Genomic DNA, 21,964 nt, shown 5'->3' on the forward strand with positions numbered 1-21,964 from the left:
CTCCCGTGGTTGTTACAGTCTGGGGTAAGACAAGCTCATGATAGACTAGGATCCATACATAACCAGCTTTTTTAGTGGATCCATACATAGCCGGCTTTTTTAGCTTTTGGAGGCATTTTCAAGGCTGACCCGTGATTGGAACACCGCGCCCAGCACTGACTGACACTTGGGCCTTAGAGAAGCATATTCTTGGGGACAGAGGGACTAAAAGCAAATCCTTCCAGAGTTTCTGGAATACACTGGATATGCAGCAACCTTATCCATTTAGATTCCAGGAAAAGGAAGGACAAACTTTATTGCTGTTGAGAAGGGGTCTCCCTCTGGCGTCACGGCTAACCCAGGTAAACACTGCTCCTCCAGGAATGGATGGCCCTTCCCTCTCGAACCCGGGGCCACTGGGTGAAGGTGCAGGGTGGGGACTTGAAAATCGACCTAGGTTCGCCACATGATCATGTTTGCCGGAGGAACTTTGAACCTTTTGCGGGTGTTGTCAGTTTCCCTGCGATACAGGTAGCCACAGGTGGGCTTCTGAAAGGTGTAGAAGGGATTCAGAGAGTTGGCATAGCAGGGGGTGTAGAATTTGAACCTGATATTGTCCAGGCTCTGCCCCCGAGGGCCCACCATTACTGGAACATAAGCTGCCATCAGAGATTGCTCATAGTCCCGTTTCCACTTCTGGGACAATGGTGGCGGTGGCACCTTCACCTCTTTGCCTGATGGAATCTTTTTCTCATGCCCGGGGACTGAGGATTGCTTCGAGTCCTAAGAAAAGAAAAGAGAGAGTTGGCAGAGTCCCCCGGAGCCACCCCGGAACACAGCTCTGCTTGCCAAGATGCCAGGGCTTCCAGAGAAGGGGAAAGCCTGCAAGCCCATCCAGCTGGCCCTGTTCCTGCAGACTTCTGCCTAATTATCAGAGGCACCTGCCAGCCCAGAAGATGGGGGAACCTGGTGCCGGCTTCAGTGCCATTCTTCCTCTCCTGCAGCAGGTCAGCGCTCCTCCCCATGGCTCTGGAGCGGTGCTCCCTCCAGCTCCTGACACTCAGACCTCAGCGTCCTTCAGAGCCACTCCCTTCAACCTCTTGCCATGTCTCTTCATGCCAGAATTCACTCTCTTTATCAACTGCTACCTGTTCCGCCTGCTCTCTTCAGAGCATCTTTGGTGTCTACTCCCTGGAAAATAAATCCCAAAGCTTCTAGACTAGCATGCAAGACGTCTAATAAGGATGTGGTACCAGTTCTCTAGCCTCCTCATCCCTCCACCCACTCCTCTGTGGTTCTGCCACTTTGGTCAACCCATCATGCTTCTGATTCCAGCCCCTTTGTTCTGTTTAGCCTTTGTTCTGGCCGTCTCCAAATCATTGGAGAATTCCATCAATGCAGGCCAGTAGAGGTTCTCTTGTTTACTGTCTTTAGGAAGGCCCCTAAATCCTGTTTTATTTGATCCAAACCAAAGCATTTTTTATAAAGATTTATTTATTATGTATACAGTGTTCTGCCTGCATGTACACCTGCACACCAGAACTCATTATAGATGGTTGTGAGCCACCAACCATGTGGTTGCCGGGAATTGAACTTGGGACCTCTGGAAGAACAGCCAGTGCTCTTAACCTCTGAGCCATCTCTCCAGGCCCCAAACCAAAGCATTTAGAGAGTGCTTGGTAAATGTAGTGAAGTTCACCTCAACTGAATTCTAGGACAGGGCAGCTGCTGATGTGATTCTGTTCTAGAACCTCCCATTGTTACCAAGGCTGTGTCCTCTCTGTCTCTGCCCACCTCCCCTTGACCTCTGCTCTTGGTTGATAGGGGTCTGCACACTTCCAGGATTCTCCCATCGCCATGCTCTTCACACTAACCTCCCATCATTTTACCACCCTGCTGTCTCTGGTCTCGAACATGGACCTGCATGTTCCTCGAAATACTGTACCATCTCCCAGGGACCAGGTGTCCATTTATTTTTATGTGGGGTTTGTGGTTTTTTGCTTTGAGAGGAGTTCTTATATAGCCCAAGATGGCCCTAAGCTCATTGGGGTGGCCTTGAATTCCTGATCCTTATTTCTCTACCAATAATTTTCTCTCTGTTAAGCTTAAGAGCTCTAAAATGAAGCCCTGATGATGGAGTTAGGTCCTCCTACAGAAGGTCATGGCTCGGGTCAAATAGAACTCTTTGCATCTGATTGACAAACCATCTTCCCAGGCAACACATGACCATACGAGGCTCCCATTCCTCATTTTTTAAGTTTTTCCTATCTTCTCTGGGCAAGCAACTCTCAACAGTCTTCCCCTTGATGGAGTGCTATCCCACTCCTGCTATAGCCCCCATCTGTGCGCCATGCTTAAAGCAGAGTGCCACCCCAGATCTTCGGCAGACCCCATTTCCTCCCTTAGCCCTGCCTTCCATAATCATTACAGGAAGGATATATTCTTTGATGTTTTTAAGTTTGTCCAGGGAGAGGCTCTCTGGGTAAACTACCATTTCCTGAAGTAGGAAAACCCACCAATCCCTGAGCAGGGAAATTCACCAATCACTGAGCTCCCCCAAGCCCAGGACTTGAAATCCCACCAATCCTCACCCTGGCAATCTCCTCCCTGAAAAGCTCCTCTCCCTAAGAAATCCTATATGAAGGCTGTGTCTGCTCAGTTCTCTGATGTCCTCTCCTGGGAGCATAGACAGCCTCCCCTGAGCTCATCCCTCTCAGGGCTGCGCAGTTCCTGGGCTTCTGAGTCCCAGGACACCTTTCCATCTGAGCAGGAAGGCCAACACCCCATACAGGACTAGGCATGAGGACTGGCCAGCTTGTCCTGTGAAGGTGCCCATCTATTTCTCACTGTGGTAATACTCCCCAGCTGCTTACATAAACCACCCCCCCAAATCCGTCTCCCATGATTCATCAGGCTCTGTGGACATGAGTCTGCTGTCTACTTGTGCTACCTACTTGAATAAAATCACCTGCCTTCCCTCAACACCTTGCCTCATGGCTTAACTCTCCTGTCGTGTGCTGAACAGCTAGACTTGGATCTGCTCACATTTCCAGGATGGACTAAAGTAAGTGCACACAATTTAAAAAAGTTGTAAACTAGGCCTGGAAAGATGGCTCAGCGTTTAAGAGCATCTGTTGCTCTCTTCTAGAGGACCCCAGTTCAGGCCCCAGCAGCTCACAACCATCCAAAGGATTCAGTGATGCCCTCTTCTGGCTTCCATAACCGCCTGTACATACACGTATGCAAGCCCACACACAAACATGTGAGGGCGCACACGCGTGAATGCGCGCAGTGCAACATGATAAAAATCAATACTCAGCCACAATCAAAAGAAAGTTGTGAAGCTGGCACTGGGGAGGGCGCACTGGAGGTCTCAGCACTTGGGAGATGGAGGCAGGAAGATGAGCTGAGACCTTCAAGTCATCCTCGGCTACACAAAGAGTTCAAAGCCCCGGGATGCATGAGGAAGAAGGAAAAGCCATCACTCTGAGACTTCTGAAAGGACTGCGACCTCTTCCTTTGGTTCGCAACCTGGGACCTTAGCATCTTGACCTCCTAGACTCCGGTTCAGAAGGCTGGAGCCAGGGATAGGAGGCAGGAGCTCCAGAGTGGTGTGGGGAGCCCGCAGAGGCCCCGTGGTGGGAAGGCTAAGGAATCAAGCATCTGCTGCGGTGACTTCATAGAGAATGTCCCCCACAGGCTCAGGTGTTTGAATACTGGGTCCCCAGTTGGTAAAACTATTGGGGAAGGATCAGGAAGTGTGGCCTTGTTGGAGGTGTGTCACTGGGGAGTAGACATTGAGATTTCAAAACCCCACACCATTGTAGTTGGTTCTTTCTGCCTCATGGTTACTTTTCCGTTTTTGTTTTTGTTTTTGTTTTGGGGGGGTTGTTTGTTTTTGTTTTTCAAGACAGGATCTCTCCCTCTGTAGCCTGGCTGTTCTGGGAGTCACACTCTGTACATCAGGCTGGCCTGAAACTCACAGAGATCCACCTGCCTCTGCCTCCCAAGTGCTGGGATTAAAGGCGTGTGCCACCACTACCCATAGTTATGGAGTTAATATGTAAGCTCTAAGGTACTGGTTCAGCATATGCCTGCCTGTTGCCATGCTTACCACCATGACAGTCATGATATCTAACCCTCTTGTAATAATAACCCTCAAACCCCCATCTTCTATAGGGTTTCCTGGTCATGGTGTCTCTTCACAGCTATGGAAAAGTAGCTTAGACATCCAACAAGTACCAGGCACATTCACTCCTAACAGAAAAGTGTTCACCCCATTTTTTCTGAAACAGAGACCCCTGGGTATCTGAGCTATCACCAGCTGAAGCTCAGACAGTTTGTGACAAAGCAAAGAGTACTTTTCAGAAGTCTCACAACTGACTTGCACAACAACCAGAATTCCAACACAGCTTTCCCTCTCTACCTCAGCCCAGGGCCTGGGCACACCTGCTCTGGGCACACCACCTGCTCTGGGCACACCTGCTCTGTGCACACCTGCCCTGGGCAGCCACCTGTTGATCCTGCTCTAGATACTTCAGCTGCCTCCACATTCAGGACCCTGAGACATGCAAAGATGGGACTGTAGCCGTCGTTTGCCACTTTGCCGTCCCTTTTCCTCTCTTCCACCCTTCTCACCTGTAGCCCCCTGACACCAAATAGAAGAGAAGGATAGAGGGAAAGGGGGATGAAGTTACTAGACTACTTCCTGCTGATCAGGGGCTTCAGGTTCCTCGGGGCAAGTTTGACCTTCGCTGTCGGGATATCTAATTTCTCCTTCGAGTCTCTTTGCACACAACGACTTGACGAACTGCATCACGGAAACAATAGCAGCCAGCAACCGCCCCAGAAGGAGCAGCGGCCCCACTCGGGGCGCTAGCATGTACAGGCCCGCTAGAGTCCCCACAATTCCCAATGTCATATACACCTGCAGAAACTATCTGCAGCTGGCAAAACCGCACCCCTGCCAGAGTACAAGGCAAATAGCAGCTGCTGTGGATGATCTGAAGCAGCCCCATACCCCACACCTAGGAGTAAAACAAAAACATATTCCCATAACATTTCTGTGTTTTTAAAGAAACCGAAATTTCTCACTACAGGGGCCCGCATAGAGACTTGGCCAAAAAAACAGTTCAGGGAAGGTAGAGTAAAAAGAAAAGAGGAAAGAAGAAGAAAGGGAAAAGGGAGGAGGTTCTAGAGAGATGGCTCAGCAGTTAGGAATCCTTACTGTTCTTCCAAAGGACCCCAGTTTGGCCCCTAGCACCCACGCTGGATGGCTCACAACTGCCCACGGCTTCAGAAAGTCTGTCCAACACTCTCTTCTGGACTCTGTGGGTACCCGTGTATATGCTGCGCACACAGACACACACCATACATGTAAGTAAAATGAAAGAGAGAGAACTCAGAGGTTAAGAGCACTGGCTGCTCGACACTCAGAGGCTCCTGGTTCATTTCCCAGCACCTACATGGTAGCTCTTAACTGTTAACTCCAGTTCCAGGGAATCCGGCACACCCGCACACAGATACATATGCAGGAAAAACACCAATGCGTGTAAAATATAAATAAATCATTAAAAATACTTTTTTTAGGGATTCATTTTTATTTTTGTTATTTATTACAGTTTATTCACTTTGTATCCCAGCTGTAGCCCCCTCCCTATCCCACCCTCCTTCTCCCATGCCCCTCCCCTAGTCCACTGATAGGGGAGGTCCTCCTCCGCTTTCATCTGACCCTAGCCTATCAGGTCTCATCAAGACTGGTTACATTGTCTTCCTTTGGTCCTGGCAAGGCTGCACCCCCCAGGGGGAGGTGACCAAAGAGCCAGCCACTGAGTTCATGTCAGAGACAGCCCCTGTTCCCCTTACTAGGAAGCCCACTTGGAAACTGAGCAGCCTCTGGGCTTCCTCTGAACAGAGAGTCTAGGTCCTCTCCATGCAAGGTCCTTGGTTGGGGTATCAGTCTCTGCAGGGCTCCTTTTTTAAAAAATAAAAATAAAAAATAAAAAGGAAAGAGAGAGAGAGAACAAAGAAAAGGGAGGAGGAGGAAGAGGAAGGAAGAGAGAGCCCCTGCCCTAGCCTCGCCCTGCCCCTCCCAGGGGCCAAGCCAGGAAGGCTCTGAGTGACTAACTCAGATGAATTCTGTGGGCTGAGAACACCCACCCCTTGACCAGGGCCAGCAAGGCCAGCACTGGAGGGAGGCTGGGCCTGGCCATATACTTTCCAGGTTAACATATGGCTTCATTTAACTAACTCTTCCCTGTCATGTCCTTTTTACCCCTCCTTTCGCTTTGGAACCCTCTTCCATTTCCAAGCTAGAGCCCAAAGTGGGGGTCCAGACAGACCTCTTCCTCCCTTCATGCCTCAAGCAGCCCAAGGCCTTTGAGGTACATTTGTCAGCATGTGTCTATCAGGATTTAGAATGACAGAGGCTGGACTGAGAAGGCCCTCTAAGACTGAGAGATGTTCCCTCCAGTGCAAGCATAGGGATCGTAGCTCAAATCCCAGGAAAAAGGCATGGCGGCCACACAAACACACCGTAACCCCAGCACTGTTGGAGGGTAGAGTTGGAAGACCCTGAGCCCTACCAGCTAGCTCCAGGCCTAGTGAGAAACCCTGTCTCAAGGGATTATGGTGGAGGGAGACAGAAGGATACGACACGTTTCTTTAGCCTCTGTGTGTACATAGGCACACACATGTGTGCACACAATAGAAAAGACACGACTTTCTGCACAGGGTAAGCCTTCACCTGGTATCAGGGTAGATCTTCTGGAAAAACCCTCTGTTCTCACAAGTCTTCAGGCCCGTGAGTGCAAACCATGCCTGGGTATCAGAGCTTGGAATCCAATTCCACGCTAGCCAAGAACACTTTACAAACCTGAACCCAGGGTCTCACTTTTTCTAGGCAAGCACTCTGACCACTCTAAAACATCCCAGGCCCTGGCCCAGGCCTGAGACTCAGCCATCAGCGGCTCACTTTCTGGTACCTGGCCATGTGCCCTGTTGAAATGCAAATACCATTGGGGTGAGGCAGCTGGGAGTCTCCCCAGGGCACCCCAAGGCGGCAGGTGTTGTGGCATGTGTCAGGGCTTTGCAGTGTGAGCTGAGATCTGACCCGCCTCCGCCCTTACAGGTCAGGCAACCTTCGAGCTTCTGTAAAATGGGCACACTATGGCCGTCGGCCTCACCAGTTTGTCCTGCCATGAAGTGGGCAGCGTGGCTCCAGAAATGCAAGGCGCACAGCTTTATCCGCTGCAGCACCCTTACCGCAGCGTGCCTCCTTGCCCTCGGAGAAGAGGGGCTCCAAAGACAGCAGGTGGCAGAGCCTGGGTAGCTCGGGGTCTCGACCTAGCTATCCCTCCCCCAACTGATACTCTACTCCATACGTGTCCCCTACCCCATCCCTCACGCGTAAAGTAGACCTAAGAAGAGACTCTAGGGGCCAGGGAGACAGCTCAGTAGATAAAGGTGCTTGTAGCTGAGCCTGAAAACCTGAGTGTGATCCAGTACCCACGTGGTTAAGGGACAGAACCAGATTCTGCAAACTGTCTGGCTTCCATATATGTGCTGTGTCATGTACACACAGAGAGGGACACCACACACACACACACACACACAGATACACACAAAGGCACACACATCCAGAGACACACAGGCACACACACACATACACACACACACAGGCAACATATACATACACAGAAACACACACATATACACACATACATCTGTCCCTAGATCTCAGCAGTAACTTAACAGCTTTGTCTAGGAGATGCCAACTGAAAAAGCCAAGTGTAAGGGAACCAGAGGAATCCGATGGTAGTTTTCTCCTCTGCCCCCCTGCAAAAGACAGAAGAGCCCCCCACCCTGGGAGGGGAATGAGTTAGGCAGTGGTCCTGGAAGCCAGCCCCAGCTCCAGGAACACCAGTGGGCCCAGCCAGGGCCTGCGGCTCCCTTCACTCCACTTCAATCGCTCGTGACCTTGGACTGCCCGGCCCCAGCCCCACGATGTCCTCTCACTTTCATCATCCTTGACCAGGGCCTTCCTTGATGATAATTCTGGTCAAGGCTCCAGATGCTGCCTGGGTCTCTTGAGATGGTACAGAGGGTGCCAAGTCAAGGGGCCCTGGTATGGGGCTTGGGGTATTGTGATGTCTCCTTACAGCATAAACAACTCTCTCTTCCTGAGGAGACACAAGCTTGGGGTCTGGAAGGTTGTTTTGCTTTGGCACTCCCCCTCTTCCTGTGAACGCTCACATTCTGGGCAGTGGGGTAAGATATTCCTACTCTCCAGCAGGTCCCCAGGGTATCTTAGACGTCACTGGCAGAGAGGAAATACAGCTTGTCTCTTTCTTTTGTTTGGCTGAGTGTTGTTGTTTTCATTGTGGTTTATCTGTTTTATCTTAGGTGTGTGAGTATCTTGCCTGCATATCATAATGTATGTTTACTGTATGCATGCCTGGTACCCAAGGAGGCCAGAAGAGGGAAGCAGGCCCGTTGGAACTGGACTTACCAGCATCCACCGCCCGGGTGCTGAATGCTGTTGTTCAGTGACAGGCCCTCATCTAGCCCAGGCTGCCTTCAACCTTACTATATAAGCAGAATTTGTTTCTTAAACTCTGATCTTCCTACCTTCTGAGGTTTGTCTCTCCCCACTTACTTACCTGTCCATCCCACCTTCGAAATTACAGAGGTGGAAGACAAGTGATGGGTGAGCAGAAAAGTGATTGGGAGGTGGAGATGACCTGTTACTGGGTAGCTGGGGAATGGACTCCTGATGATGAGGGGGCCATATCTGCCCCCTCATCTCCATCTCCTGCTGTTTCATTTACTTACTATGCTACAAGGGTCCTATTTCTCCTCTTCCTCCTCCTCCTTCTCTTCTTCTGTGCAACATTTCTCTGTGTAACAGCCCTGGCTGTCCTGGAACCTGCTTTGTAGACCAGGCTGGCCTTGAATTCACAGAGATCAGCCTGCCTCTGTCTCCCTGAGTGCTGGGATTATAGATGTGTGCAACTGTGTCCTACAGCTGGCTTCTTAAGCATGTCCTATTCTTGTCCCCAGAGACTTGATAGATGTTCCTCTTCTTGTAATATTTTGAATCAGAGTCAGGAGGTAAAGGAGTAGGATGGATTGTTGAATAGACTGCTGGCTTGTTGATCAGGAAGTGGATGGATGGATGGATGGATGGATGAATAGATGGGTGGATGGATGACGGATGGACAGGCATTTGGCTTGCTAACTAGGAAGTGAGTCGGTGAGTGGATGAATGGACAGATGGACAGATAGCTAACTTGTTGGTCAGAAAGCGGTTGGGTTGGTGGGTGAGTGGATAGACAGATGGATGTGTGCACAAGTAGATGGACAAACAGCTGGGTTGCTAGCCTAGAAGCGGGTGGGTGGATATGTAGACAGACAGGTAGACCAAGAGCTAGCTGGCTAAAAACTGAGTAGACTGAGATGGATTGATGGATGATTGGATGGGTGATGGTTGGATGGGCAGGCAGACTGCTGGCCAGGAAGTTGATAGCAAGTGAATGGAGGTAGTGCAGAGAACAGATTGTGGCCCAGGAGTTAGGTGGCTTGAACCTAAATCTGAGCCACACCTTTCCTTGTGTGTGACTTTGAACACACTGACTGACCCTCTTTGCTTCTTTTTCCTGAGATGGGTGGACCCGAGAGTCTCTTCCTACTAGACTGGGACAGGGTTGGTAGGACAATAATCAGTCCACAGACACCAGCAATCACTGTGTGGGCAGCTAATTGAAATGATGGGTGGGTGGTTGAATGGTCTGCCCTGATCTCATCTTCAAAAACAAGGCCAGGGGCTGGAGGGATGTCTCAGCAGTTCAGAGCACTGTCTGCTCTTCCAGAGGACCAGGATTCGATTCCCAGCACCCACAAGGCAGCTCCCAACTGTCTATACCGACAATTCTAAGGGATCTGACACCTTCACACTAATGCACATAAAATAAAATTAAGTAAATTATTAAAAAAAAAGTTCCTACCCATTAGGGTCCTGCCTCCCGTGTGCCACACTTGACTGGCACCTCCTGAAGTGTGTCGGAAGCCACACATGTAGGAATGACCTGACCTCTCCAGGATCAGTAAGCACCAAGACGAGGCAGATAGCCCTAACTGGTGTCATTTTGCTATCTGCTGCCTGGCTTAGGCTAGGCTTGGCCTTGTTTGTTTTCTTCCTAGCGCTGTGTCACTGCTGACTGCTGGTGACGGAATGGACTTTGGGGCCCACAGGCAAGCTGGAAGTGGAGGTGCTGATAGCTTGTAGGCTGTGCCTCGATCTCATACCCTGATGGTAATAACCCCTAATTTCCAAAAATGCTGGGAGGGGCTGAGTGCCAGAAGGAGAGGCCTCAGTAATCAAAATACTGAGATCTTGGCCGGAAAGAATGGGAAGGTGGCCTTTGGTGGGGTGGCCAGCCTCTCTGGCCCAAGGGAGGAGGCCTGGCTTTAGCCCTGGGCCTGGAGAAGCTGTCAGAGGAGCCTGTGAGGCAGGAGAAGCTTTGGGAAAGATGAAGGGGACAATGCTTGTGATACAAAGTGGGTAAAGGCTGGAAACCCGAAGTCCTAGGTGATCTGAGACAGGTCCTGCCTCCACACTCTCAGTCCCAGCTCTTTTGGTAGTGGAGCCTTCCATCACATGTCGTGGCTCTTAGGTGGGGGACCCCTGCATGACCACCAGACGAGGCTCTGCCAATAGTATCCTTAGCCCAGACCATGCCACTTCACTGTGAAAAATGTACTGGGGGTCATGGCTAGGGAAATTCCCCTTTGGAAAGCCTGTCCAGTGTTACCTGGTGTGTGTTTTTCCTCCCGGGCCCAAGCTTCTGGAATAATAACTCATGAGACTCAAAATATATTTACAGATACCTCGGCCACATAGCTAAGCTCTTCTCTGACTAGCTCGTAACTTAAAGTAACCCATCTATACTAATCTACCTTCTGCTGCATGGCTGGTTACCTTTGCTTGGGTATCATGTGTCTGTCCTCCTCACATCTTCCTGGATGAATCTTCCATGTATGCCTGGCTCTATCCCAGAATACTTTCTGCCTGCTGGATGTCCCATCTTTTATCCTACCCTTTCTTATAGGCCATAGGTTTTTTTATGTTGTTTTTTAATTGACAGGCAATTCATTCATAAAGTACACAAGATATTCTCTCTATAGGCCAGGCAAGCCTTGACTGTTTAGTTCATTTTTTTTTTTTTTTTTGAGGGTTTAGTGGTAGAGCACCCGCCTAGCACATGCAAGGCCTGAGGCTCCACCCCTGTCAGGAGCTCCATAAGGCTGGGCATGGTGGCACAGGTTTTAAATCACAGAACTTGTGAGACAGAGGCAGGTGGATTCCTGAGTTTAAGGCCAGCCTGGACAATGCCAGTCAGGGCTACATACTATAACCCCGACCCTAGATAGACAGATAGACAGACAGAATGATGGCCTTTGGGCTTACCCTTCCTCTGCTTAAACTCCAGCTCTGACGTTCCTCAACTGTGTGACTTGCACAGATGGTTTCACCACTCTGTGCCTCAACTCCTCACCACCTAAGCAGAGATCATATTAGACCTGATCTTAGCGATCCTGGTAAGGACTGTGGGCTCAGAGCATGGCTGGGTGCTTGGTTACATTGTCGCCATTTCTAAACTGTATACAATCCTGAAGGAGTCCTGCCTCCCTGAAGCCCTACTTCTGACTTATGACTTCATGTTAGTCAAATTAGAAGTTCCTGGAAGGTCAGGGCTGTGATCCATCCTCCACAGTGCTCAGTGGGTGTTTGGGAAAGACAAGCAGAGCCAGTGGGACTCTAGGCTGACCTGGAGCACAGGAAGAGCCACCATCCACCCCACCCCTGCCTCCCACAACCTCCTGCCTCTCTGCAGTCAGGTACCCTGGCTTGAAAGCATCAGACTATTACCTTCTCTAACAGACCTGGTTCCGGGGCATCTCTCTTTCTTCTCTGTTCTATGATTTGTGCAAATCACTTATTCTCTCTCTGATCTCTCAGATCGGCAGTTGTTCTCCCTTTGATAAGTACAGAGGGCTGAGTTGTTCATCCTCTTGGCTTTGTAGCATCTGATCACTCCAGGCCCGTGCTGTATTAATCACCTTTTATCTCCCTTCTTCAACAGCATCCCTGACCCAGCCAGTGAGCCAGAGGCAGCCACTAATGAATATCTTCTTGCTTGTGTATTCTTGCAAAACCTACACTGTTGTCTGCTGTGCGGGTAGATTTCATTTACATAAGTGGTGCTGTGTGTTTTGGACTGCATTCTGCCATTTGCTTTAACTCTGTTTTCCTCTGAAGATTTTATCCGTCCCTGCTGTTCTGAAGCTCTGTCCGAGTTCCTGGGTGATCATGTAGCTGCTTACTTCTGCCCTCTTCCAGGTCCTGTGTGGACAGTGTCCACGTTTCCTCTGTTTCCGGGGATGGACCCTCGAGCCTGCTCTCCACACCACAAGCGACATTGCAAGGACACGACACACCTGTCCTTCCACGCACCCCTCGACTGTTTTTGGTTTGGTTTGGGTTTTCAAGACAGGGTTCCTCTGTGTAGCCTTGGACATCCTGGAACTCACTCTGTAGATCAGACTGCCCTTGAACTCGTAGAGAACCTCTTGCCTCTGCCTCCGGAGTGCTGAGATTAAAGGTGTGGGCTACCACAACCTGGCTCTCAATTTTTTTGTTTTTTAATTGTACTAGTGTGTGCGATATGCCCGTGCAAGGGCGCATGCACCACAGCACACACGTGGAGGTCAGAAGACAGCGTGCAGGAGTTGCTTTCTCTCCTTCTGCCATGTTGCCACCAGGGATCAAATTCCAGGCATCAGGCTTGGTTGCAAGCACCTTTACCAGCTGTGCCATCCTGCAGTGCCCGCTTTATTTTTGAGGCAGGATCTCGCTCTGTTGCCCAGGCCAGCCCGGAGTGCCTGGACTCAAGTGGTCCTCTGCCTCAGTTCCAGGCGACTGGGACAACAGACTTCCTTAGCACATCAAAGCTCGTGTTCAGCCTCACATGTTTGGCTGCTGAGCCCTAGCCACAGCCTGCACTGCCAGGCACAGCTCAGTTTTTCTGGAGTGTACACATGTACACACATTCCTTCAGATTGTGGGTAAGTCTCCCTGGCCTTCACGGTGACCTTGTAGATTCCTGTTCCGTCCTGCTCACTGGCCTTGCTGGAATTTTCCTTCTTAGGCTTGTGCTGAATCTTCGCTGTTCGCTCGCAGGTTCTTCTCTGTCGTTTTTGTTCTGTGCAGTACTTCTGTGTCCAAGGTTAGTGCAGGGGACGTGGCAGGGGCACTTGGGCTCGGCACCTGCTGGAGCCCTATCTCACTTTCTCCCAGATTCTTGTGACACTCCGGATATTTGACACCTTGCTTTCCACAGGAACCAAAGAAGGCTTAGAGGTGTGACCAGAGTCACAGCCCTGAGTCTGTACCCAAAAGTCTTTTCCCAGACTTAGAACCCCACCAACACAGCTCACACAGAGGCAACTGGGGAGCTGGAGCTTCTTCTTCTTCTTCTTCTTCTTCTTCTTCTTCTTCTTCTTCTTCTTCTTCTTGTCAGGCTTTTCTGTGTAGTAGCCTTTTCTGTCCTTTACAGACCAGGCTGGCCTCGAACTCACAAAGATCCACCTGCCTCTACCTCCCAGAATGGTGGGATCACAGGTGGTCGCCACCGCACCCGGCTTGAGGACCTGGAGCTTTGATTCATCAGTTAGGAGTGCTTGCTCCTCCTCCAGAGGGACCAGGTCAGGCTTCCAGCTCCCACTGAGTAGATCACAACACCCACCCATGGCTACAGCTCCAGGGGCACCTGACACCCTGGCCTCTTTGATGCTCATGGTGCGGGCACAAAATAAAATAAGATAACACATACCTTTAACCCAAGCACTGGGGAGGCAGGTTTTAATTGTCTGAGTTCAAGGCCAGTATGGAGCCAGGTCTACCAGCCAGGTTGCATTGTGAGACACTATCTCAAACATGCGTGCGTGCATGCCTGTGTGTGTGTGTGTGTAAGTAGATAGATCGGAAGGTGAATGTCTCCCAGCACCGAACACAAACTCCCTGGTCAGGGCAGACCTCAAATGTCCAAACCTCTCAACACCAGCTAAGCACGTGTCGCTTGGCTCTGTCACCAGGACGCTCACAGTCCAGACTCCCATTCAGTGCTGTCACTTCTCCAGAGGTAGATTGCAGTGCCCCCTCCCCGGACTCCTCCCCAAATGGTCTCCAGGAACTGACGTGAGATCAGATGTCCTGGGAATGAGACGCTGCCCGGCAGCCAGGTTCATCCGGGTACCGGGTACCGGCTGGTGGAGTGCCGGAGCGCTGAGCTGTCAGGATGGGGTGTGCTGAGGACACCTCTCCCGGCCTCCCCCAGCCCGAGAGAACAGGCCTTCCTTACCATGGTGGGATCCGGGGTTCTGGTTAAATCTGACCTCTTGGGCCAGATGCCACCCCACATACCAGAGCTGGCCAGGAGGTTACAGGCCGCTGAGGAATGGCTGAGTAGAGATTAATTACAGGACGGTTCCTGGGTCTGTGTTGAAGGGATGCCTGCTATTTGGCTGTTTCTTTTACTGGCAGGACAGGTGTGTGGTAGTGTCATTAGTTGACTAAGTCCAGGCCGGAAAGAGAATTAGGATCCCACTTCCCTCTCCTCCCTCTGCAGCCAAGGATGACGTCGAAGTTCTCATCCTCCTGCCTCAACCTCTTGAGTTTTATGTGGTGCCGAGATTAAACCCAGGGACTTCTGCGTGCTGGTAAACTCTCTACCTGCCAAGCCACCCACGTCCTCGGCCCCAAATCTGGCTCTGCCTCTGCTGAGGAAAAGTCAGTTTCCAAAGCTGTGAGGCTGACAAAATGAAACCAGAAGTTGGGGTTCTCCATATTGAACCTCGATCTTCCGTAGACCACCCCGTGCCAGAAGGCGGTGGAGGGAGACGGGTGATGTGAGAACCAGCCTACAATATGCTGACACCCTCGACCGCAAACATCTCTGGTCTTTCCACAACGCACCTCATTGCCCTCTAACCCCAGCCAAGACACACCCATACGGAAAAGGACCAGCCCTGGGGAGAAATGAACAAACATTTTTAGGGAGTCCCTTGTGTGCCAGGCCCGGGGCGCTGGGTGCTTTACCCTGATGGTCTCCCCGACAACCTCAGGCAGAGCCCCTGGCCTTCCTCCTGGTCCCCTGCTGAAGAAGCTGACTCAGCACATTTGCCTCCGCATGCCAATCATGACCACGCCCATTGTTTTTTAATTCACCCCACAGACTAACAATTATGCCCTTTCTGTTTGCAGTGTGAGCTCACAAGTCTCAGCCCTTCTCCTCTCCAGCTTGACCAGTAGATCCACGAATCAGTTACGTGGCTCCCTCAAGCCCCTCAGCCTCGCCTTCCCCTTCCCCTCTCCTCCAGCTGTCAGGATGGCCGTCCTTAAAGTACAGCTGTTAGAGACTCAGGTGGTGCCCAGTGGCAGAGCACTTTGGGCACTCGTGAGAGCCTGGGTTAGAGTTCCTTGCAGCGCGAAGACAGACCCTGTGTTTCCAGTCTCCCTTGCCTGCTCTCTGTGGGCATTCTGGTAGCCCCTGGCTCTCACCTACAGCCTGTCAAGCATTAATGTATGTGTAAGTACCTTTTATTCCCTGAGGTCATTGCCATCTCCCAAGCTTACTGCCTCTGCTAACCTAGGCCTACTCCTGGAAGCTTCTATCCTCTGTACAATCCAATCTAGGCCCAGAATGTGTTCAGCCTCTGAGACTTAACTCAGCTGTTCTGGCTCACACTCCTCTCCCAGCTGACTTATTCAATCTGGCTTTTCTCTCGGCCTCTGAATTGCTCTGCTTGGCCTCAAACTAACTCCAGCAATCTGCTCTAATCTTCCGGCTCTTCTCATTCTCTGGCTTGTTGTTCTGTCTTCACCTGTGACTAGCTGTTCTCTCTTCAACCTCTCTCTGTAAAAACTTTCCCAGTTTTTACTGCCTCTGAATCCCATGAACTAAGTTCCACTGTACTGACTCTCAACTCACTTTCAACCCAACTGCCTAAACAGAACTGACTAGAGCTCAGAGATCTGCATGCCTCTGTCTAATGACTGCTGGATTAAAGGCATGTACCACCACACCTGGACCTAAGTCTTTCATTACCAGAAACTTTTTCTATACCAGGCTGGCCTTGAACTCAGAGATCTGCTTGTCTCTGTCCACTGGGATTAAAGGCGTGTCTGTATCCCAGCCAGATCACACAGACCTAGAAGGTCTTGGGGTGTGATCTCTTACCAGAGCAGTCATGTTCTGAATTAAAATTCCTCTACAAATGTACATCCTGTTTTGCAGATGAATAAACTAATCCAAGCTAGGTTTGCCCACATTTTTAATAAGACTCTTTTTGGTGATGGCAGGGAGGATGGCTAAGAGGGCAGAGGCGCTTACTTTCAAGCCTTACACCTTCACCTCAGAGACCTGCACGGTAGAAAAGAACCAACTCTCCGACCTCCACGCATGCCCTGAGGCCTGTGTGTGCTGTTGCCACCACCCTCCCTCGAGTAAATAAAATGTAATTTAAGACTAAGTAAATAGGACTGGAGAGTTGGCTCAGCAGTGAAGAGCACTTGCTGCTCTTCTGGAGGACCCGAGCTTGGTCCTCCAAGTGCCCGCATGGAAGCTCTCATCTGATCTCTTCTGGCCTCCGAGGGGACCAGGCACACATATGGTACACATACATGCAGGCAAAACACTGACACACATGAAAAATAAAATAAATCTAAAGAGTTTTAAATAAAAAGGACAGCAAGGGACACAACCACTGGCAGCTCAGGGACTGCACCAGGCCTTTCTAGACCAAGAGCTCTACTTGCTTTTCTTTCTTTCTTTTCCCTTTCTTCCTTTGTCTACTGAAGCACTGGCCTTAAACTTGCTACCCGGCCAAGGATGCCTTTGAACGCCTGCTGCTCCCACCTCCACCGCCCAAGGTCTTTGTGAGATCCCAGGTGTGTGCCACTCCACACTGCCTTTGTGTTCATTTGAGTTTTTATTTTTGAGCCAGGGTCACATTATGGAGCTGGCCTGGAGCTCCCTAAGGCAGAGCAGAATGGCTTGGTACTCACAGAGCTCCTCCTGCCTCGGCCTCTGCTGCTGGAGTGCTAGCATCAAAGGCGTGTACCACCCTGTCCAGCTGCTTCTAACTTTAAAACAGAAAACGCATGTATGTGGTGGTTTAAACTTTCTGGAACGTCTCCCTCCCATCTGTCTCCTCCTTCAGTCAACACTTTTACTGGATTTTAATTTATGTTTTCAAAGTTCCTCTGTGCCAACAAAAGCAAATAACACCATACTTACCTGTCCCTCTCCCCTTCCACAAATAGCAGGACACTGAGGCACAGGAGCAGGTTAACCGTTTATCGCTTCATCTTGGGGAGGCCTGGGTAGAGTCTTCAGTCTTTCCTCCTCCTCTTTCTCATGTATCTTACTATGGATCATCTCACCGCGGCTCTGCCTCCTTCCCCAAATAGCCTAGAGCAACAGAGACTTGGAGACAAACCAGGTCTTGGATTCCTCTGGCTCCTTGTCCATCCAGAGCTGGGCACACAATGGCTTTCAAGAGCTTGGAGTACACATGGGTGTTGTATGTGATCGGAGCCATGGGATGGGGACTCTGCCGGCCATGTGCTCGCTCGGGCTAAGTGCCCAGAGCAAGGGAGGTCTCCGAGAATGAAGCCTCTGCTTAATGTCTAGAGCTCTTGAGTGGGACATGGTGATGTCCACGATCTAATGGGGATCCTTGTATCCTTTCTATTTGGACAGCAGGGGAAACCATGAAGTCAAGAAGAAGGTAAAGGTGGCTAAGGAGCGGTGTCTGCTGCTAAGTCTGTGACCTAAATTCAATCTCCCCGGGACTTACATGGTAGAGGGAGAGAACTGACTTCTGCTTGCTGCCCTCTGAGCTCCACAGGCACACCCTGCCACGCTCAGACACACACCGGCACACAAAGAAAGAAATGTGATGATAAAAAATTGAAAGGGGTCAGGAATTTGGTTCTTGGTCCTCCAAGGGACCATACTGGTTCCCAGTACCCATGTCTGGTGGTTCAAAACTGCCCTCTAGTTCCAAGGGATCTGATGATGCCCTCTTCTGGCCTCCATGGGCATTCACATGTAGGTTGTACACACAGACACATAAATAAATTAAAAAAATAATAAGTCAATGAAAAATTTCATTGAAAAAAATGTAAAGGGAGTATGGGTCACATGGCTTTGTGCACTGTCCTAGCTGCACTCTTACTGGTCCCCGGTGACATCTGTGTCTTCCTGTACAGGCCAGCTCCATTCTCCATTTTTAGAAACCTCGCTGGCCTAGGCAGCTCACATTGACCTCTGGTCCTGTGAACTTCTGCTCCATGTGTTAGGGACAGCTACTGCAGCTCCAGGCTTAGTCATCCCAGATTGCCACCTCCAGTCACATAGGCCTATCTTCCTGCTGAGCTTTCAAGATCCTTATGGGATAACAACAACAAAAAAAAAAAACCAAAAAGTTTTTTTGCCTTACTCTCCCAACATGCTACGTGACCACTGGGAGGTCTTCCGTAAGTCCAGTGTCTCAGGACCGCTGTGGGCTTGGAGGGGACAGTGTTGACCACAGGTGGGACCCTGACCAGAAACAATGGGGGGAATACAAAGCTTTTAAAGCTTTTGTTTTTTTGTTTTTGGTTTCCATTGTTGCTTCTTGTTTTGGTTTGTTTTGGGACAGGGCCTCATGTAGTCCAGGCTGACCTTGAACTTGTGGTGACAACAGCTCCTGATTCTCCTGCCTCCACCTCTTGAGAGCTAGGATTTTAGGCATGTACTGCACTAGATTTCTGTGGTGTCGGGGGATGGAACCCAGGGCCTTGTGCGTGGCCAGGCAAGCACTCTACTGAGCTGTACCCTCAGTTCCCACGGAGTGTTTTTATAATGACCCTCCCCCCAGAGCTGGGACTGCAGCTCGGTGTAGAAGCGTTTCCTAGAAGACCTAGCATATTTGCAGTCTGGGTTCTATTCCCAACACTACCAAAAAAGTAAATAAGATCGATTCCATCCTCCCACCCGGAGAGACATTCTGCCCTGCCCATCTAGCTTGCCTGGAAAACAAAGTTGAACAGTGGCAAAGCCCTGAAGGCTTGGCTTTTCTTGTCTCTCGAAGCTGAAGGGAACTTCTCAGAAATGTCACTATCCTGGAAAGCAAACAAACAGGCAGGGCGAGAGATTAAAGCGACAGAATAAGAAAAGGCAGCGTGTGGACCTTGACTGCACTGTGGGCAAAGCACTGAAAACTGGATGATAGTTGAGGGAGACGGACCTTTTTAATATGGAGTGGCTAGTAGACGAAAACTGTGCTAACGTCAGCGGCATACAGAAGCCGGACCTCCATCTCCCATACTTCCGCCATCGCTGGTGTACTTACCTGGATTTTTATTTTTTTATTTTTAAAGTTTAAAGATGTGGTGGTGCACACTTTTAATCCCAGCACTAGGAAGGCAAAAGCAGGTGGACCTTTACAAGTTGGAGGCCAGCCTGGTCGGCACAGTGAGTTCCAGGCCGGTCTGGGCAAGGTGGAGAGACTGGGGACTGAACCCAGAGCCTTGCACTAAGCTGCACCCCTATCTTACTTTTTATTTATTTAAATATCTTGAGATAAAGCCTCGCTAAGTTGCCCAGGCTGGACTTGAACTAGCTATGTGACCAAAGCAGTTTTGAACTTGGCGTCCTCCTGCTTCAGCCTCACAAATAGCTGGAATTACGAGGCCGAACCACCATTTTTAACATTTTTTTTAAGGTTTTATTTACGGGGGTGGAGAGTTGGCTCCGAGGCTAAGAGAACTTGTTGTTCTTGCAGAGGGCTCAGGTTCAAATGACCTCCGAGGGCACCGGAAAAGCATGTGGTGCACATGTATATGTGAAGACACACTAGAAGTTATTATTTAGGCCTGGGCTGGTGGCACATGGCTTTGATATATATATATATAATATATGTTATATATATTATATATAATATGTGTTTATACATATATATTTAATTTTATGTGCATGAGTATTTGCCTGCATGTATGTCTGTGCACCACCTGCGTGCAGTGTACATTGAGGCCAGAAGGCGACATCTGATCCCTGTAACCAGAATTACAGAACATTTCCAATGACCCGTGGGTGCTGAGAACTGAACCTAGGTCCTCTGGAAGAGCAGCCAGTGCTCTTTACTTCTGAGCCATCTCTCCAGCCCACCCCCCACCCCCAATTTGGTTTTTCAAAATTGCACCCACAGTCAGGCATGCAGTACGCCTTTAATCCCAGTACTTGGGAGGCAAGAGCAGGCAGATCTCTATGGATTCAAAGCCCGGCAAATCTCTAGGAGTTCAAAGCCAGCTTGATCTGTAAAGTTTCAGGCCAGGTAGAGTCACATAGTGAGATCCTGTCTCAATGATTCAGAAGAAAAAAGGAACCGATGTCTACGAAATGCCAAAATGTCCAGTGCTGTGCTTAGGCCACGGCATGGTCACTGCGCCCAGGAACTGACTGCAGTGTGGTTGCCCAAGCAAGATCAGGCCAGGGATGTCAGTCAGCTTTCCAGCAGAAGCACTAACTAGACCCCTTAGACTAAAGAAGTTGGGCGGGGGGTGGGAAGAGGGTGTTGGGGAGCCTGGAAGAGGGAGAGTTTGCATGGATATGCTCAAGACACATTGCTTTACATACGAAATTGCCAAAGGTTAAATAAACGATTATTTCATTAAAAATATATTAAGACCGGCTTGGTGGTCCCAGCACTTAGGAGACGGAACAGGCAGATCTCTGTGAGTTCAAGGCCAGCCTGGTCTACATATCAAATTAAGGGACAGCCAGGGCTACATAATAGAGAGACCCTGCCCAACATATATGTGTGTGTAATAATATATATATGAGACAGGGTTTCTCTGTGTAACAACCCTGGTTGTCCTAGACTTCATTTAGTAGGACCAGGCTGGCCTTGAACTCACAGAGATCAACCTGCCTCTGCCTCCAGAGTGCTGGGATTAAAGGCGTGCACTACCACGCCTGGCTTAAATATCTATCTATCGATCTATCATTTTATTTTTGAGACAGGGTTTCTCTGTGTAGCTGTGGCTGTACTCGCTTTGTATACCAGGTTGGCCTCGAGCTCACAGAGATCCTTCTGTCTCTGCCTCCCCAAGTGCTGGGACTATTACCGCACCCAAAATATAAATATATTGTTGTCCTAACCATTAGGATGGTTTCTTCCTGTGTTCTCAATAATGGTAGAGAATTTTTTATTTTTCGAGACGGGTTTCTCTGTTTTAGCCTTGGTTAGCCTCTGTACACCAGGCTGGCCTCGAACTCTCAGAGATCCGCCTGCCTCTGCTTCCTGAGTGCTGGGATTAAGACCTGTGCCATAATCGCACGGGGCGGGGGGTGCAGAATTTCTTAACTCTAGTTTTCCTGTAACTTTCTGTGTAGACCATGCTGGCCTCGAACTTACGACTTATCTTCCCAGCTCTGTGTCCTAAGTGCTTTTATTTGCTTGCATCACAGCGTGGAGCTTGCTAGCCTTTTGCTGTTTTACAGACATCGCTTGGGCTTCAATCGAAGTCTCCTACCTACATGTCAGAAGGCTCAGGGGATGCTTTGGCCCGTGCTAGCTTGGCCAGGCAGGTCCCTTTTCTGGAACACAAGAGCCCTTTCTAAACTGTCTACCCCGAGCTGCTCAGGAAGGGCCCGCAGAAACAAGGCACTCTCCTGGGGCCTTTCCTGCCCCAGGAAAACGGGGGTGGGGGGTGGGCCGGGCGTGCCCGTGGGGAACCCGGGGCAGGGGGCGGCCCTTCTCCCAGGCAGGGCGTGGGCTGGGCGAGGTCCTCAGCCCGGCGCACGGTGCCAACAATGGGCTGTTGTAGAAGGAGGCAGGAATGCGGCCCGGGGAGTTGGGCGGCGGGGCGGGGCGGGGC

The 21,964-nt window shown here is 50.2% G+C and overlaps 1 protein-coding gene across 1 annotated transcript; it reads right to left on the bottom strand.

The window, feature by feature from the left end:
- Window positions 1-432: 432 nt before the first annotated feature.
- Window positions 433-1,004, bottom strand: Cimip3 (ciliary microtubule inner protein 3). Its single transcript, XM_060368948.1, has 2 exons — window positions 921-1,004; window positions 433-762 (listed from the first exon to the last, which is right to left on the bottom strand). Exons 1-2 carry the CDS (start codon window positions 1,002-1,004, stop codon window positions 433-435), a joined length of 414 nt encoding a protein of 137 aa, XP_060224931.1.
- Between the last annotated feature and the right edge of the window lie 20,960 nt (window positions 1,005-21,964).

The sequence above is a fragment of the Meriones unguiculatus genome, chromosome 16 (assembly GCF_030254825.1).
Source record: "Meriones unguiculatus strain TT.TT164.6M chromosome 16, Bangor_MerUng_6.1, whole genome shotgun sequence".
NCBI lineage: Eukaryota > Metazoa > Chordata > Mammalia > Rodentia > Muridae > Meriones > Meriones unguiculatus.